The sequence below is a fragment of the Anolis carolinensis genome, chromosome 5 (assembly GCF_035594765.1).
Source record: "Anolis carolinensis isolate JA03-04 chromosome 5, rAnoCar3.1.pri, whole genome shotgun sequence".
Taxonomy (NCBI): domain Eukaryota; kingdom Metazoa; phylum Chordata; class Lepidosauria; order Squamata; family Dactyloidae; genus Anolis; species Anolis carolinensis.
Genome location: NC_085845.1, coordinates 78,004,517 through 78,024,603, shown reverse-complemented (window position 1 = coordinate 78,024,603; position 20,087 = coordinate 78,004,517). Strand labels below are relative to the sequence as shown.

The 20,087-nt window shown below is 38.1% G+C and overlaps 1 protein-coding gene across 5 annotated transcripts in view; it reads right to left on the bottom strand.

Moving 5' to 3' along the window:
• Window positions 1–20,087, bottom strand: part of gabrg1 (gamma-aminobutyric acid type A receptor subunit gamma1) — a 137,951-nt gene that overhangs the window by 58,335 nt on the left and 59,529 nt on the right. For 2 of the 5 annotated variants that reach the window (XM_062981632.1, XM_003221555.3), the window contains one exon: window positions 13,108–13,175. The exons of 1 other annotated variant lie outside the window; for it this stretch is intronic. In XM_062981632.1, coding sequence (XP_062837702.1) covers window positions 13,108–13,175 — 68 coding nt within the window. Of the gene's footprint in view, window positions 1–7,636; window positions 7,728–13,107; window positions 13,176–20,087 lie in introns of those variants that run through there. 2 more of the 5 variants (XM_008111658.2, XM_062981634.1) reach the window with 2 other exon arrangements.

Below are 20,087 nucleotides of genomic sequence, written 5' to 3'. Positions count from 1 at the left end.
TTGGTGCATGTGGTTTATTTCACAAAGATAGAGACATCTTGAGAAAATTGTGAAATCCCTTGACAAGAAAACATTAAGGAATTATTATTATTATTGTGTTGATTTTATGTATTAAATGTGAAATCTCACAAATTTTTCACTGGGTAGCTGTACATTGTTTCACTGAGAACAAAAATGTGCATATATACACAAGGTTACTATACAATAGGACTATGCAAAAAATTGTATGAAGGATTATAGATCATAAGTGTTTTGTTAAATCCAGTACATACATTCTGATTTATGAGCCCCAGAACCACCCCCCGTTGAATACATATGAATCAAAACACCCACCTCAGGGTTTTTGCAAATAAGTTTGTTTTGTATGTCCTCTCTCTCTCTCTCTCTCTCTCTCTCTCTCTCCTACTCCTTCCTTGTGCCCTTGCAGCAGCGGCAGGGCTGCTCTCCCTCTCTCTCCCACTCTGTGTTGGTTTTGCCCTTGCAGCGAGCCACTTGCCTAGTGGAAGAGGTCCTGGCAAGGGCTGCAAACAGGCCCTGCCTTTACTGCTCTTCCTCTCTTTCTCTCCTTGCACTGGGCCTGGGGCAAGCCATGTGCCTGTCAGGGGAGGCCCTGTGGCCTTCGGCAGGGTCTCTTCTTCCACCAGGCACATGGCTTGTCACAAGGGGGAGGCCAACAGAGAGTGGGAGAGAGAGAGGCCTTCTCTTCTTCCAAGTGCAGGATCTCAAGCTCTTGTGCCAGAGGTCTTTAGCGGGGCTCCTCCCCCATCAGGTCTGTGTCTCTTCCCAGGTCCAGTGCAGGGCCTGCTTCTGTAAGGCTGGGCAGCAGATGGAGAAGAGCGGCCCCAAGCCCCACAAGGCCTCCTTGTATTGAAAAACCTACAAGAGTGTAGCTCTTGTAGGTTTTTCAATAACAAAAGGAAAAAAATAATAGATTGCTCATCAATTTGTATTAGATAGAACATGGACCCCTTCGGAATTGTTCAAAATACTTTAGAATCAAAACTGAAGTTGCACAAATTTTGGAATCATGCACACCTCTACTATATAATCTACAGCAGGGATCTTCAAACTTTCTAAGTTGAGGGCCGGTTCATGGTCCCTCAGACTGTTGGGGAGCTGGACTATAGTTTGAAAAACACATGAACAACCTCCTATGCACACTACACATATCTTATTTATAGTGTAAAAAGACATGAAAGAACAATACAATACTTAAAATGAAGAACAACTTTAACCAAGATAAATTTACTACTATTTCATTAGGAAGTGTGGATCTGCTTTTGAGTGACAGTCAGGTTAATTTGGATTGTTGTTGTTTTATGCCTTCAAGTCATTTCAGACTTAGGGTGACCATAAGTCTAAAGTTTAGGGCAGGGACTGGATAAATACCCTTGGAGGGCCACATCTGGCCCGCTGTCCTTAGTTTGGGGACCCCTGATCTATAATAACAATGCTTGTGGCAGTCATATGTATCTGGTATCATGAGCTGTGAGTATAAATAACCATCTCCCAAAATATTACTTAAACACCTGTAGCATTTATTAGTTGCATATGTATGTATACTGCTTTTTCTCATCTTGGTGCAAATCGATCTCTTTCTCTCTACCTTATGATCGTAACAATACTGTGAAGCAGATTATAAAGAGAGATAGTGACTGGCCCTCAGTGAGTTTATAAGTGTTCACACTGGGAGTAGAACCTAGATCTTTCAAGTCCCACTCTTCCATGTCATTGGTGCAATGAATCTGCACTGTTTCAAAGAAACTATCTAAGGTCCTGAACTCTACTAAGAAAAAAGTTCAGCACTTTAAATAGTTCCACTTATGCATACTATCCTGAGTGGATTAATTCTCCAGCTGCCCCTGGAACACAGCTTCGCAAACAGTAACAATTTATATGCCTGTCACTTGTATTGCCTTGACACATGATGAGAACATGACTGCATATATCAAAATACAGAGATGTAAGAGAACTGTAAAGTTCTCTTTAATAACTGTTAAAACATTATGCATCAATGGCCTATTGAGCACATCTATGGACACAGCAGTAAACTGCCACTTGGCAGAGTTCTGTATATTCTCATTCTGCCTATATTAATCTGTGGGAGCAGCAGTTAGTCATTAAGAGTCTGCAGCTGGCAAGGAACAGAACAAGTTGATCTTGGCTTGTACAGGCCCAGTTGTAGTCCCATCAGCACAGGATTCCTGCAACTTATATTGCTAGCATAGCTACGGGCTTGGTAAACCAATCATTCTGCTGAAGAATAAAACTGTAATAATTTCTTTTTAGGAAAGGTTCTTATGTAGACACTATTGTTTATCTACTGTGTAAGGTATAATGAGACAATTGAGCATCCCTCACTCTAATTTTTCTGTTCTCCAGACAACATGCAAATCCATCACATTTTTAACACTGCATGAAAAAATTCCTGTTGGTGAAGGTATTTTCCCTCTTCCCTGTCATAATATTTTTCTGTATTCCTTAATGGGCTATTAAACTTTGTAAATTGGTCACTTCCTCTCAGGGAGAAAAGACAGAAAACATTTTCTTCTGATGTATAATTGAGTTTCTCTATTCATTTTAATCCTACAACAGAAGTAAAGTACTCATCCAAATAAATTACTGTGTTGCTCAGAATAAGTTAACTTTGTAGAAGTATCTTATGATTACTCTGATAAACACCGTAACACTCTTATTCTAATACAAATACAAAGTCATATTATAGAAAAATCAAATATTCTATAGGATGTGTGTAGGTGCTGCTTCCATGCGTAGACTCTAGGGTTGTCCGATCGATGGAAAAATTGTTTCAATTCTCGTTTCTAAAGTAGGGGGTGCCGGCTCTTTGTTGTAGAAATTATTTCTAAATGTTTTACCCAAAATTTTTGGATATTTACGAAAATTCGTAATGTTTCTAAAATGTTTCTAAAATGTTTCTAAAATGGCGGACGCGCATGCGCAATCGCCAAAAAACAGGAAACCGGGGGGGACTTTTCTGGGGGTCTCCCACCCTCCTTTCTTGAGCTATTCTCATCAAATTTGGTACAGTGGGAGAACACATTCCACACTCTTTGCTCAACAAATTGCAGAATGTTTTCTGTCTCCTATGATTTTTGGCGAATTTTTATAACTTTTTATAATATACTTTTTTTTATATTTTAAGAAACCTGTTCCTGTTTTGAAAGTCTTACTTCCTGTTCAATTGGGTTCTTCACTGTGAAAGTCCCTCTTTTCTATTTGTGTATATTTGTTGCTGTGGCCGGAAATCAGCGAAAATGGTGGTCATTTGCAGAAACTGGAAACCCCCCGCTCCTATCTAAAAATAAGGTGGTGATATTTCAGCTTCCTAAGACATGGGAGCTCATGTCCCACTCCCTTGTGACCTGAGCCCCACACCACACACCCTGCCCCTATCTAATAAAAAGCGGTGGCCGGGTTTTTGGTTTTTTTTTTGTGCAACAAGGAAAAGGGGTGCACACACTCCTTTGCAGGCTTGGAAAGCCTTATATGGGTTTTATTGCTTTCTTCCAGAAAACTTTGCAAAGGAAAGGCAAAAAGTCAACCTCAAAAAGGAAAAGCACCCCAAATCTCTGGGGTTACAGGGAAAGAAGCAGTGCACACACACTCCTTTGCAGGCTTGGAAAGCCTTATATGGGTTTTATTGCTTTCTTCCAGAAAAATTTGCAAAGGAAAGGCAAAAAGTCTGCCTCAAAAAGAAAAAGCACCCCAAAAGCCCCAAAGCTAGTGGTTACAGGGAGGGACGCAGACTCCTTTGGAAAATAAAATTTCCCAACATCCACAGCAAGGACTCTGCCCCAAGCCCCAAGCCAATTTCCCCCCAACACAATATCTAACCGGCAACAACCAGCCACTTTGCCCTCTCAGCTTCACAGCGCGCGCGTGACCCACCCTCTCTCCTCGGTATCCCAACCCAGAGAATGGCTTGGCTCCGTGCGTAGGCGATTTTTATAGCGATTCTACATGTCAACGGGAGGACGCTAGCCCCCACCTTTTTTAGCCATCGTGGAAGACTCTGATTGGCAGGGAGCGGGAGCCATGTTAGGCTGCGCTAGGCTCCCGTTCATGTTAGGTTGCAGAAACAAATATATATATATATATATATATATATATATATATATATATATTTAAAAAATATTAAAACAAAAATTTTTGGAAGGAAAAAAATTAACGAAAATTTTAAGACACAATTACAGAATGGGCCAACGATGGATCGTATTACATTGCCAGTTGCGCCCAGGGAAAACGTTTTAATACTCGTGTCAAAAAATGGGAACATAACGAAATTATAACGGTATGACAATTTTTACGACGATATGGACAACCCTAGTAGACTCCTCTAAGAATCAAATCAGTCCTATCTCATTCATTCATTCTCTTCCATCTCTACTCCAAAAACGATCACACACATGCAGAATCCACTGGAGTGCTTTTTTATACGACATGGAAAATTTGTGGGCACTTCCCAGTCTCCATCCAACCTTCCAGATCCCTGAATTTTTGAACAGAGAGAAAATTTTGCCCCCCTCTTCACTCTTGCTAGCAGCTATTCTGTTAATGGTTTCTGGGAGCTGAAGATCAAAACATGGATCTTCTCATTACAAACAAGTTTAAATGTTTCTCACCTCTATTTGGAATGTGAGCCGCTTAAGAGCAATAGAAGGTACACAAAGACCTTCAGTTACAATGATTCCTTATACTGTATGTAAGCATAGGCAGAAAGGAAGCGAGATGGTGATCCTGTACAATCTTGGATATCAGCAGACAACAACTGGTAAAACAAAGCCGGCCTCAGATGAAAGAAGTCAATGTGTTTATGGGGAGGGGAGGTTACGTACAGATGAGATCTCTTCTCCCAGCCCTTTCAATGGTTGGTGTCCAGGCTTTTGAGCTACATGGAACACTGAGGGAGAACAGCATTGGCAACATGTAGTTGTCATCACCCAGGCCTCCAGCAAAGCTTGTTGTAGAAGGTAGTCACTGTCCAGAACCTCTTGCATGTGACGGGGAGAAAGGCAATTGGAACATAGTCCTTTGCCACAGTGATAAGTTGATGTGTACCATGGAGATAGTGGGGATCTACACGGTGGTGAGCCTCCATAATCTGCTGTAGTTGCCAGAGCTGGTGCTTGGAGAACTGTCATAGGTGCACTTGAGAGAAAGGAATTCCTATAATTACCTCTTAAACCAAGCACATATAAATCCTGCTGTGCAGTGACTGGTTTTCCAAATGCTACTTGGATTTTTTCTTCCTGCCTTTCTGAGTAAGGTCCTAAAGCTATAACAAGGTGTGTGTGCATCTCTTTGCATGCATGCATGCATCCATACATACATAAAAGCATGTTGTTTTACCCACTTCCTTTCCATTCACATCAATTTTCCTGGCTAAGTCCTGTATGTTTTCTTGTTGGAGTGGGAAGGTATGTTTCCTTGACAGAACTGGCTGAATCTGACTGCTCAGTTGTATATCTCTTTCTGTCTGGATTCAAGGCTCCTTCTCTGTGAGGGATATTTTTCTTCCTTTCTAGTTCCAGCTCAGGGGCTAGATTTCATTGTCATAGAATTTCTGTCATTTTCCATGGATAGCCCTTTGCTGCTGAAATAGACTCCAAAGTACAATGGCATAATAAAGTCAGCGGGACTCTGTCCAAATTCTAGTTGTCAACTGAAGTTGTTTTTGTATAATCACTTGGGACTATTAACAAACATGCACACACACACACACAAATACACACACACACACACAGAAAATATGATCAATCTCATTTCTGCACATCTTATCTTCTACTGTCTTTCATGCCCTAGGTGGGGAAGGTATATTTTCCATTTATACTTACAGCTGTTTACCCAAAGCTAGTATTCAATGCACCTTACAATACAACAGAAAAACAAATAAAATAAGTAACAACCTGAGGTCCTCGGTCCATCTTTTTAAAGAAGTTCATACTTCTTTTTCTCTCTTTCTGTTCCTCCCTCCCCTTTCCTGTCTCTGCATGTGTATTTTAAAAAGAGCATCTTGCAATGCTGAGCTTTGTGTGAACTCTACTAAGAAAATGACAGGAAAGTGGAGCATCCTTGTTCTGCAGGTGGCTCTACTACAACTGAAGGTCATTGTAATTTGTGTCTGATGAGGTCTGCACATGATAATCACAACATGAAGCACTTGTAGATGCTGGTTACTTATCACTTTCTAAATTAGGCATCCTGTTATAAAATTAACCTTAATTTTAACCTGGCATAAAATCAGACTGGCTGATTGGTAACTATTCAAGGAACACCTCTTAGCTGAATGACTTGTTTTATGTCGCTCAATCTAAAATCTTTGGAAGGGAGCTTTAGTATGGAACCATCAATGAACCCCTTACCCTGGACACAGAGTTCTCTCAGGCTGCCTTTGATTCTCTTTGATACCCTGTGTTACATGAGAATGGTATTGCCTTGAAAATACGTTTTTCTTTTTCTTTTTAATGGCAGCACCCGGAATCTAACCCTCTGATCAACATGGCCATTTGCAGAAGCCTTTTAAATGTTTTCATATTACAACATATTACAACTACAAAGACTGGCTTGTCCTTGAAGGAGCTGAGGGTGGCGAAGGCTGACAGGGAGTTCTGGCGTGGGCTGATCCATGAGGTCACGAAAAGTCGGAAGCAACTGAACGAATAAACAACAAAAACTACAACATGCAAAGAAAAAAAAAGATGAAAACGAATATGGCAAACAAAAAGCTGAAAACAAAGACAGAGAGGAGAAGGGAACTGCAGAGGAAGAAAAACCTTTAATAGATAAAAAAATGTAGGTTGGGATGAGGACCCTTTTGGCTTTCCAGATATTTTATACCACGGCTCAAAATCCCTTCTATGTTAGGTGGGGCTGATTTGAAATGCAACCCAAAATATCTGTAAAACTAAAGCTTCTCCATCTGTTGTGCAGATGCTTTGCAAACATGAAGGTGTTGGCTGCCTGAGGAAAGTCGGTGCAGAGAAACATTGAGGACATGCTAATGCAGAAGAATATGTCCCTTACAACTTTGTTTAGTAGTTGTTTTTCTTTCAATACCTCAGTGAAAAATAGCTTTTGTTATTTAGTTGCCTGAGATGACCAGCTGGATAACTAGAATGTCCCTCTAGGGAAAAGTATACTCTCTGTTTTGCTTTCCTTCTACATTTGTGTTTTCACACCTTGGCAATTTCTGACCGAAAGTAAAATCTCACATCTTCCAGTTATCAGCACTGACTTTGAAAAGAGTTTCTGATGGGATTGGGCATGGTCCATTACTTTTTTAACCCTATCATATAGTGGTTGGTACTGGCATTGTTCCTAATAAGTTTGAAGTGAACTCATGAAAAGAAATAAAAGATGGATGAATCATGCAATTCTTTCATTTCCTAGTTACTAATGAGCTGCTATCTGATTCCATCTCCAGGTGAAAAGTGCTAAAATACTAAATGCTGAAAAAAATTCCCACAATACAGGTCACTCTCTTTCGTCAAAGGCTTCAGACAGTGTTAGGAGGCTATTCCTTGATATCCAGGTAATCTGATGCAACAGAAAGCCAAACAAATATAGAAGACTGTATTATGGCAATGTTGTACATATTTACATATATGTTACTTACTGACAACATTTGAAGAAGATGCATCAAGACTAAATTTTATTCCAGGTCAAGCCTCTGTTGTTTGTCACAGACTCCCCTGCCAATGTAGTTCCTATGAAAAAAATACTGCAGTGGAATATGGGTGTAATATTGGGAAAGGAAATGTATGGCTCTCCAGGTGTTACTAGAATACCACTAGCATCAGAGGAGGAAGAACTGTGCAGACAATGCAGTCATTGTTGCCTGTTTTTGGTCTTAAACTATTTGGCAGCTTGTGATCTCTTTATTTTATCAGTTTTAAACTTATTTATTTATGCAATGCTTTTAGCACTAAATAGATACATTACTGACATCGTCCCTAGCATTAGCCACCCCAACTCCAAAAATTTGCACGTTTCCCCACAATATTTCGTGTAATATTACATTACAAACTTTTTTTATGCCATATGGAAAAAATATCAAAATATAGACAATAATCAGTAAATGTATAACATCTCTTATAATCAATCCCAGAGAAAGAAAACCATTAATATCACTTGATAATGCATGTAACAACGAAATATTTATTTTCCTAGGGTTTAATTATGAGAGAGTATATTTCAGCTGAACTAAGAGAATGGTCTTGATGTTATGAGCAGTTTGTGAATCATGCTAGTTGGTGCATTGCCTCTTGATGGAAGTCTTTGGGCAAATACTGAACAGCTACTCATAGTCCTACATTTCCTCCATCAATAATGCAGGTAAATTATGTGCCCCACATGGACACTTTATGGTTTATGAGGCATTTTTTGTCTCTCAAAAATTATTTTAGGTAAGCAGGAACCACCATATCTGTGTTAAATTTCACATTCATTTTAAGTTTTTCTACTTTTGGGAAGCATATGAAAACTTAATGATGTCATTTCCAAGCAGCCTTATACAATATTTAATGATTTTAATGTTTTTCTATTTTTGGTTGTTTTGTTACAGCCATTTAATTGTTTCATTTTTTTGTTTGTTTTCTTTTTGTTATTTTTGTTTTTATGGGATAGATTGGAAAGAATAATTTTAAAAAGTTCAACTTGGTAGAAGTTCCATTTCCAGGTCTTGTCAACTTTGCTTGTTTACCAATATTTACCTTTCCCTTCTGAGCATAAAGTGCTTCTGCAGATGCATAACTGTGATTAATGATTTAATGGGTTGCAATCAGTAGGGAAGTGAAAATGATAAAATGAAGATGATAAACAATAACAATATACATTAAGGATAATACTGTATTGTTGTATCAATGGTTTTGAGCTTTTCTTTCCAGATGTTTGATGCAACTAGTCTCTATGCCACTGGTGGTCAAGTGGACAAAGGCTGCTCCTTCTTTCTCAGCTTCACAGGGCTGCTTCTGTTGGAGTTTCAAAGAGTAATGGCAGTTTCATCTTCCCCTGAGGTCGCAGAGGAAGGGGGGACATCTGCAACCAATTGGTGGTCAGAAAATGGACCTGGAGTGCATCTACACCAGTGGTTCTCAAACTGGGGTTCCCAGAAGTTTTTGGCCTACAACTCCCAGAAATCTCAGCCAGTTTACCAACTGTTAGGATTTCTGGGAGTTGAAGGCCCAAAACATCTGGGGACCCCAGGTTGAGAACCACTGATCTACACCATGGAATTAATGGAGTTATAAAGCAATTTAACTGCCAAGGCTCAATATTATGTAATCATGTGTGTTGTATTTTTAGCTTTTTCTGTCAAAGAGTGCTGGTGCCTCACCAAACTATAATAATCATATTATAATACTTTATTTGTATTCCGCCCTATCTCCCCAAGGGGACTCAGGGCAGATTCCAGCATACACAAAGACAAAGGCAAACATTCAATGCCTAGAAACAACTACATCTCCCATGATTCTGTAACATTGAACCATGGCAGTGGTCTCAAACTTCATTAATTCTACAGTGTAGCAGATGAATTTCTGTTTCAAACATCATACATTTCTGTTGGTCACCCAGGGAAGATAAAGTAGTCCTCACAGCCCTAGGCCTTCTGGAAGTCAGAGAAGGGGGAAATTGCTTCTCTTCACCCAATAGGATGCAGTTCGACTTCTCCATTCACTAATTAGATGTAAAGGTATATGACGCACTGTCTGCCATGAAGCAATTTGAAGGATGGTCTTGTGCAAAGAGTAGGGAAACTGTATGAAAATATTTTAAATGGTTGCAAAATAAATGTACCAGTGACAAGAAGAATCTTAGATGTGAAAGCATATTCAATTTGGGTTTTATACTGTGGGGAAAATGCATTTTTAATTGTGTTTATGAAAAAGGCAGCTTCTCTACAAAAGAAAAAAGGTTTTCAAGAAAACTAGTTTCTTGGGCACAAAAAACTGATTTTTGCACAAAATAAATCCCAAACTGCAGGTAGTTTTCAAAAACAGCAGTCTGTGATAACTTTCTCAAGGTGATGTGAAAAATGGTAAAACTGTTCATTTTTTGCTTGCTGAGTTGAACCAGAAGAAATATATATACTAGATCTGGATATAAAATGCATCAAAATTAAAAAAAAATACTTCACTAGTGCTGAATATGAGCCAACATTAATTCATTGACTGATATAAAAACAGTGTGAAAGAAAGCATGTAGCAAATGGAAAGCTTGGAAGTGACACTATTTTTCTATTTTAAAAAAAAATCACAAGCCTGCAAGGATTCAGAAATGGCTCTAAATTAAGCCATATTTCCAGACCTTACAGTAATCTTGGAATTTAATGAACCTTTTAGCACTAACTATACCACTTATGCCTAAGTGTTATGCAAAGAGATCAAAATATTTAAACAAACAAGGCTCTTACCTGGAAATTATCACCTATTTTGAATATTTCAAAAATCAGAGCTGTGATGTGTGGGATTTGGCATCAGTTTATGAATACCAAAATTTTTTTGCTGAATAATTATGTAGCCCACCAACATGAAAACAAATTGGAATTAATGCTCACAAAACTTTACACATGAATATAACTGATGCATAGAGAAAAGGAAGATGCTAAACCTTTGACAAAATCACCTTTGTTTGTGATATCTCCCCTTCATTCACTGGTATTTATTTACTGCATTTATTTTTCATTGTCTACACAACCTATTAGCTTGAATAGATGTTCTCATGACAGCTTTCAACAATCATCAGCTCTTTTCTCATAGTTGCTGTTCATTTGTTATTTATTATAATATATACCGCACTTTACACTGCCTTGTTATGTATGCCAATAAAGGCTTATTGAATTGGAATGTATTTATTTACCCTATTTATACCCCACCTTTCTCTACCCCGAAGGGGGCTTATGGTGGCTTACATATGGCAATTATTCAATGCCTTAAACACATACAAAACATTAAGCTTAAAATAAAGTGAATTAAAATTAATACATATCAAACATTTAAACCATTGCATTCAATATTAAGATCACGCCATCCAGAAATCATAGTCTAAAGCCGTTCCATATTCATTGCATTGATTCCAAACCTATTATTGCACTGTGCTATTCTCCGAAAGCCTGATCCCAGAGCCAGGTTTTTACTTTCCTTCTGAAAGCTAGAGGTTTGTTGGTATGAAGTCTTATCCAAAAGTGCAAACTAAATGAACTTAAGGTTGTCATGGACTTTGGATTTATCTAAATTATCTTTTGGAGAATCTCTAACCCAGTGACACAAGTTCAGATAAGGGGAATCTTTGTCTTTCAGTGCAACATGGTTAGACTACATAATCTGTGACTGTTGGTGATGCCAGCTGGGGCTAATGGGATTCAAAATCCATGAACATTTGGAAGGCTAAACATTCTCCATCATTATTTGTAGATTTTCTTGCTCAGGCTCATCCCTAGGTTTGTTCAATGCTACCTCTGTGACTGTGCTAGGAAGTCTCTTCTTCCACCCTGTAGTAAGGCATCTGCTGGTGGCATTTTTGTGGAGAAGGATAGAAATAGCTTGAGAGGGTTTCAGCTGGAAGAGAGTCAAATAAGATCGGGGAGGAATCAGACAGAGACAGACAAGGTGCAAAGTCCATAAAAATGAATGTGAAGAGTGGGTGGAAGACTTTAGTGTGATCATGCAGACGCAAGATAAGCTTGCAGTGCATATATGTGCGTGTACCTTCAACTAACCTGCTGACCTCTAGAGACCCCATACATTTAATATGGTTTTCTTAAGCAAGGAACATTCAGAGGCGGTATTGTCAATTCCTTCCTCTGAAATATAGCCTACATCACCTGCAGCATCTTAAAGGAAACTAAAACCCTAAATAAATGTAAGCTTTTGAAGTTCTCACCGCTTGAAGATTAGACAGTGGGCTGTAGACATAGAATGAGATCTCTGCAAAAGATTCATGAATCAGAATATGTCCAGATGGTGCCACTCTGTCATGTTTTTACTTACATATCTATTCAATTATTCCAATAAAACACCTGCACTGAAATGCATCTAAAAATAAATTGAAATATAGATTGTTTCATTATATTCCTTCTCCAGACATACACTTAATACAATATTTGAATGGATAACTGCACTGCAAAAAAATTACAAAAATGATAGAATGTCTTTATTCCGAAAAGCACATCGATCTGGGAGGAGTAGATTAGATCTGTTTGCATCTGAATTCACAGATATCAATTCTTCAAGCATCGCAAATTGTCAGATATATTTACTGTGACCTTCTGCCTCTCTCTCCACTACCTGTCTGTTTTTCAGTGAAAATGTCAACACCACCAGGGAGAAGGAACCTTTCCTTCTGAGAATAGAACAAATAATGTAATCAGTTTCCTTCATTCTGTGGGAATATCTTTGAAAACTAGGTATGGGGCAGATTATGATTTCCATGACATCACTTTCTGAAACTCACTCTCACCTAAGTTCCATGCCTAAAAGGCACTAATTGAAAAAATGCATTATGTTCAATGGTTCTCAAAATTAGTGAGCGGTCCAACACATTCAACAAAAATGTACCTTTTCTGACTAGATCCTAACAAAAAAAAACCATTCATGAAGGCAACCAAGATAGTCTTAGATCCAAACTCATACTGGAAGCTAGAAAGCACTTTTCTTCAGTGAAGTTATCTTTGCATATCTTAAACATCAGAAGTATCTAAGTATCTTATGACTATTTATTAACATTTAAAATGTTCATGTACAGCTTGAGCTTTCCTTAGTTTTGATCTGCCAAGGAGTTCTTTCCAGATTGCATACAGGATAAGAAAGAAAAAGTACTCATTTGAGAAAGCCTAATGTGTTTTTCCTTCAAAATTTGGATTTTTCTTTTATGGCTATAATTTAATGAGATTTTCTTTGATAGCAAAATAGGTTTTTTTCCCCTGGAACATTTGATGTCTCAACTATCCCAGTCAAAGAAATCATCTCTTTTCAAAAGAGCAAGGTTGCCCTTTCTTTTGATAGCACTTGAAGAATAAGAGGCATTGGCAAACACATAAAATATCAGACAAAAAAAGTACCTTGAATTTTTATTATAATCATGACTTACCATGTTAATTGGATCCACTGGACCAATGCTGTTAACATAGACATCCGTTTCAATTATGGTAGTTCTCACTAAACAAAATAGTAACAATAATTACATGTGAAATTCTGTGCTTCCTATAGAATCTAGTATATAATTTTTGAATCAATGAAAATTAGTGGCGTAAGTGATTTATCTCTTTCTATCAACACAGAATTGAGTATGAATACTTTTATACATGCAGTGGGATCTTTGTGGGCACTCAGTGCACTGCAACATGCTTGGGTTTATTCAACCATGGAAGTCCTTCTATTCGCATAAATCTCATAATCCACTAATTCCCAAGCCCATAGAACAGAAGATATTTTACAAAAGTAAAGTGTGGAAGAATGAGGAAGTACTTCATCAAGACTTGGTGTCGCAATGGATGATAAAGCAGCAGCTCCCCCTGTGGCCGGAATCAAGCATACCCTCATGAAGCTGGAAGCTGGAAAATGTTAAATAGTCTCTGTGTCTCTGTCTGTATGTTGTATGTCTAATGGCATTGATTGTTTGCAATGCATATGTGCATTGTGATCCACCCTGAGTCCCCTTCGAGATGAGAAGGGCGGAATATAAATACTTTTAATAATAATAATAATAATAATAATAATAATAATAATAAAAGGATCCAGCAGGACAGAAGATCTAGCTACAATCTGTTGGCAAAAGAATCAGCTAGTAGGGAATAATAAAAGTTCTTTCATAAAGACTTGCAGTTATTAAGTTCTGACAAATGTTTTAGATTACAGACCACATCATTGTCAAACACTTCAGTCTTTGGGGCTGATGGGATTTGAAGTCTAAGACTACCAGAAAAAGGATAGTTTGAACAAATGAGTCATGATTAGGTGGGTTCATGTGCACACCAACATGCAATAGCTTTGACGTTTCTGAATCTGGAATATAGAGAAGCAAAGGCTTCTAGATGCCATAAGTTAAGCATGAATTGGATCACACATGCTATATGAGAGAGGCACATTTGCTGACATGAAGTTAGTATAGGAACAGCATCGCAGCAGAAACTTATGAGAGGAAGATGGAGGGCTCCCTACAGGTCACTCAGGATCACAAGATCACTTGTGATTACTGGAATGCACACTTTTTATCATAAACAGGCAGGACATGTTTTACCCTATAATTTAGGAAGAAGAAATGTTTACAGCACAAATATTTGTTTGGGGATTGTACACCTCATGTAAAGCAGATGCAGCTCTGTTATTTAGTTCACATAACTAGTTGTTTATTGAAAGAAATCAAATTAAAACACAGATTAAAGGAAGTTTTCTTTTAAAAAAATACCAAACTACTTTAAAACTAAGGGAGACATGAGAAACAGATGACAAAAGCCACAGTGTATCCTGTGATTAATGCATAGAAGTAACAATAGAGAAATCAAAGTGTGCTACTAATTATGCAGCCTGTGAATTAATGTACTGAAACACAAAACCAACTTTTTTTCTTTTGGTTCTCTCAAAACTCAGCTGGAGAAAGCCATTAGCTTTTTCAGCCCTTGTAATCACACTTAGATCAAAGCACACATCAGATTTATTAATATCTCTTCAGCTAGATTTTTGATCAATATACGACACTGGGCACAAAATCAATTATTTATATAAAAGGAAAGTGACACAAAACCTGGAAGATAATCCTGGAAAAACCCTCTGAATATGTATTCATCTTGCCTTGACTGCACTCTCTCAGCAGTTTAATCCAGACCGTAACTCCTCCCTCCCTCCTAAATCTTACTTTCTATTCAGAGTTATATATTGTCCCATTTTTAAAAGGCAACACACATTATCTGATTATAAAACAGATTCTTTAAAAAATGGAATAAAAATAATAAGCTGATAGCAATAGCAGGAAAACAATACCACTCCTACATGACATAAACAATAGGTAACTTTTAGAAGATTCCAATCAGTTATTGGTAAAAGAATTGTCATTTATTGGTTCTGCTTTTAGGAAAAAATTAATGTACTTGTTACTTCAAGATCCAATGTGAACGGATTATAAAATAAACATATAAACAAGAACACTCTCCCTTGTTGTGAAAAAACTAACCCGTCGATGAAGGCTGACATCCACTAGCTTTTAAAAGTTGGACTCTAGCAGAACAAGAAGGGATACAGTAGAGACTCACTTATAAACGGGCCGGCAGAATGTTGGATAAGCAGAAATGTTAGATAATAAGGAGGGATTAAGGAAAAGCCTATTAAACGTCAAATTATGTTATGATTTTACAAATTAAGCACCAAAACATCATGTTTTACAATGAATCAACAGAAAAAGCAGTTCAATACATGGTAACGTTACGTAGTAATTACTGTATTTACAAATTTAGTACCAAAACATCGCAATGTATTGAAAACATTGACTACAAAAACATTGACTACTAAAAATTGACTACAAATAAAGATAGAATTGAACTTACAGTACAGAAGTTAAATCCGTAAAAAGTTCAGTCCTGTGAAGATTTAAAAAAATCTGTGATCCTTGCCTGCCTAGAGAAACAGCTGTGGATCTGAGTGGCAGGCAGACTGGATAATACAGAATGTTGGATGAGTGAAGGTTGGATAAGCGAGACTCTACTGTACTTCCAAGAGGTCAATATAACTTATTCTTGAAGACATGTAAACAGCCTGGAGTCAATTTTAGGGCAGTAGAGAGGGCTATGGGAGGAGTGCATAGTGGATGTAGCCCTCTTATTTTTTGCTGCAAAGGGTGAATAGACTACTGCTCTAGAATAAATATGCTAAGAAGATGCAGAAAATACAAAAAGTTTGCCAAAGGGGAAACAAAAAAAGAATGAAAGTGCAGAACAGAATAATAAGGCGTTTCTGACAGAAGCATTTATTTCAACCAGCCAGAAGCACATTAGTGTTGCAGTCAGTGGGCCTTCTTCAGGAAGGTATTCCCTAAGGGTGATTCCACAGACCACAGGATCCTTTCTAATATACTCACCTTCCACATTTTGGATGGTAGCAAGGCACAGAAATATCACTCAGTGTTATATCACCAAAGTTCCTGGCTATGGCATATATTACATCAAGAAAATAGGGATTCTCCATGATGTGGGTGCAAGGATTAAATTATTCCATGTCCTTCTGGATTTTACTTATGCAAATTATGAAATGCACTGTGCATTAACAATTACACTACCAGAGCTCCTGGATTGGCGGAAGTGAACTAAATACTAAAGCCTGTTCATTTGCCTGTGATCTACCAAGAACATGCAGTACTTTGTACCATTCTGGAAGCCGGCTTCAAGATGAAGGATCTGCATTCCAGATTTCTAAATTGTAGAACATGCTTTCCAGACCCAAATATTTTTTGTCAATCCAGCTGCTCAGTTTATTCCCAGATGCAAGAATGAAGGCCCACATTCACATACTCCTATGCTGAGATTATAAGAGTGTTGTACTTTTTTTTTTCAACAACTGCTTGTAATTCCAGGCTTTTGTTAAAATTTATTTAAAGCAGAAAACAATCTATTATTTTAGATTTACAACTTTCTAGGCAAGATGCAGCAAATGGAGAGCATACTTTTCATTGATCTTTTTTTAAAATGTGGCTTATCCTGATTTGCCTTTAGAAAGATATGTCAGATCATAAAAGGATGTAAGGAGCAACAGGTTTGGCCAGATACACATGTTGCCAACTTTTTTTCATGTCAGGAGCGACTTGAGAAACTGCAAGTTGCTTCTGGTGTGAGAAAATTGGCCATTTGCAAGGACATTGCCCAGGGGATGCCCAGATGTTTTGATGTTTTACCGTCCTTATGGGAGGCTTTTCTCATGTCCTCAAATTGGCAGCTGGAGCTGAAAGAGGGAGCTCATCCATGCTCTCCCTGGATTCAAACCGACAACCTTCAGGTCAACAACCCAAGTCAGCAGTCCGTTAACCCATTGCACCACCGGAGGCTCCATAATGCCAACTGAATTAGTTATAATATGGGTTCCCAAACTTTTTTAGCCATGGAGCCCTTTTAGAAGCAAACATTTCTTGTGGAGCCCCAAGAAATGTTTAATGTTTTGTTCTATTTCTATGAGGCATATTACACATGATATGTAAATGGAAGTATGGATAATAAAGTATATATATTAATAAAGGAAACAGTTGCAAAAAAGAACTGGAGACAATATTCATTATTTAAATTTACAAAATTATATAACAACTAGTTAAGATATTTGAAAAATGTTGCAGTGTTATATGTAACCCAAAGCTAATGTGAACAATGTGCCTGCTTCTTCCACCAGAGTTTGTAAATGTCCAGTGTCACAGAATCAGTTGAAAATTCATATCGCCTTCTACATCCAAACAAGCTTGATATCTAGTTTTTGTATCTGTGTACCTCAAAAGGCCGTTTCACAGAGGTATGTAGAACCAGAAGGCAGTAAGAGCAATTTAATTTTTGAACTTAATATTGAAAGATCCTCCTTTGAGCCCAATTTTCACGTCACTGAAAATGGCTCCACAATCTACTCAGAATTCTTTTGAATCAGTTCTTGAGTCCCCCTGGAAAGTATGAATTCAAATTTTGAAGCAAATCGTCACAGTGTTCTTTTGATATTGCTGGCAATGATTAATTCATTGTTATGTTATTTTCTTCTTAAAAGTTTGAAGTCAATGAGAAACATGTCAGATTCTTATTCTCAATGCTCTCAGTGTAAAGCTATATTTTTTCTTCAGCATAGCTATTTTGTCATTAGCATCGAATATTGCCTTCTGTTTCCCTTGTATGGATGTGCTGAATTTGTTTATGTTAAAAAAAATGTCTGCCAAGTAACATCATTTGCACAACAATTCCTGATTATTCAAATAATCTGCTAGCAAAGGGTTTTCATCATTCAAAAATGAAGAAACTTCAGTTCAAAATTCAAATAAACAGGAAATGCTTTACCACGTGGTAACCATCATGCTTCTGTGTGTAATAATAATAACTAGTGTATACTTCCCATATCTTCACCCAGAATTTTGAGCAGCCTACACTGCAAAGGTCATCCCTTAACAAAGCTGATAATTTTAATGGCATTCTCTAGTACCTACTTTAATACCACTGACATTTTTTTTCATTGTGAACGAGTGTTGGTGTAGTACACAATGACTATTTGTGCAGTTTTTTAAACTTTCTTGATTCTTTTAACATTGCCAGAAGCATGACCTACTATGACCTTTGTGATATCTGTGCACATGTCAATGAAATTGTCCCATAGTATTGAGTTTTTAACAAGGAAGGCATAAAGTAGGGGGGGGAAATTTACTACTGCTTGTAGAGTATGGAAGTGGCTTACAGAACAGAATTTCTTATTAAAAGAACTTGAAAATTTATACCGCACAAACGTCATTAACACAGCTAATCTGGCAACATCCGTGGATTCATCCAGTTGTAGTGAAAATTTAGTTTGACTGATACGAGAAATTATGGTATCTTAATCATCGTTTGATAGATCCTGGATTCGATTACTCACAGTGTTATTTGATAAAGGCACACTGGAGACCAAGTTTGTAGTTATTTTGACCACCATGCATGTCACTAATAGTGGTTTTATAAGAGTTTCAGCAAGGGTGTGAGGTTTACCAGCAAGAGCCAGGTCATAACCAACCAAGTATGATGCTTTCATTGCTTTCTCTCTTTTTTGTTTGCATGAGATATAAATTTTATCTGAACTGCATGGAGTTTGTCACTTTTTCTTTTGAAATAGTCTGCAGATTTATTTGTGACGTTAGGATGAGTTTCGAAATGCTGTCTAAGCTTGGCAGGGTACATAGAGCTACTGGGCAAAACTTTGTTACATATCACACACTGTGGATGTTTATCAGCAAACTCAGTGAATCTCATGTTCAAATATGGATTGCAATATTTTTGTTTTTTACTTCCTTTCAGTACCTTTTCAGTAGGTATTATAGACTTTGAAGCAGGATCATGTGCAGCATTTTCCAAACTGAAGTCCAAGGAATTCATATTATCTTCTTTGAAAGTAAGCTTACGGACATTTTTATCCCCCTTTGACTGAAAAGTGGCTGTTGGCTGACATGTCTGACAGAGCTCCAGTTCCATTTCAATGAAAGTTTAGCAGCTAACAATTTGAGGAGGAAGAGGCGTGGAAGGGGGGGGGGGGGAGGAGGAGGAGGAGGAGGAGGAGGAGGAGGGAGAGGCAGTAGTGGCAACAGGAGCAAAAATCTCAGGGAACTGGTTTCTTTCAAGAAATATCTATGGTTTTCTGGTTGAATCAGGAAAGGGAAAAGGCTGCTGGAAGAACCGATAGGCATGCTGTCTCCGGCTAGAAAAAAAAACACCTTTAAAAAAGGGTTGAAATGATCTTATTAAAAATGAAATGCAACCAAAATGAAATGCAACCAGCCACTAAATCTGACAGCCAACAAAACATAAGCAACGGGATCTGGGGAGAGGCAGAGAATAGCTCAGCAGCTCCAAACTTTAAGTTCCCTGCATTTCTTGAAGGCTTTAGCAGACATTTCCTGAAATCTCCCTCCTTGCCATGTTTTCTTTTAATGCCTAGAACAATCTCAATATTACTGTCCCCCTGGATAACAAATGTCCAGTTCTTCCAACCCTCCTCTCTTTACTTTTCTCTTTCTTCTGCTTTCAAACACTTTCACTGATTGACTGAGTCACTGGAGTGCCAGCTCCTTGTCCCAGCTCCGCTCTTGTGATCTCTGCTGGCAGTTTTTAAGCTTGGAGTGCTCATTTTCTCTGTTTTTGCGCAGCAACCAGCTTTTGCCAACCAATTCACTCCAAGGAACCACCCCAGGGTGGCTGTCCATTGGATGTGCTGCACATTTGGCAGCCTGTGTCATGGAGATGAGGAGGAAGAAGAGGGAAACAGCATGGCACTGACACCACATGCTCTTGCACCAGCTTGAGGAACAGGAGGAAGAAGGAAGCAGCATGGTGTCACCTGATGCAGATCCCCTCAAAATCACTCATGAAACCCCACTGG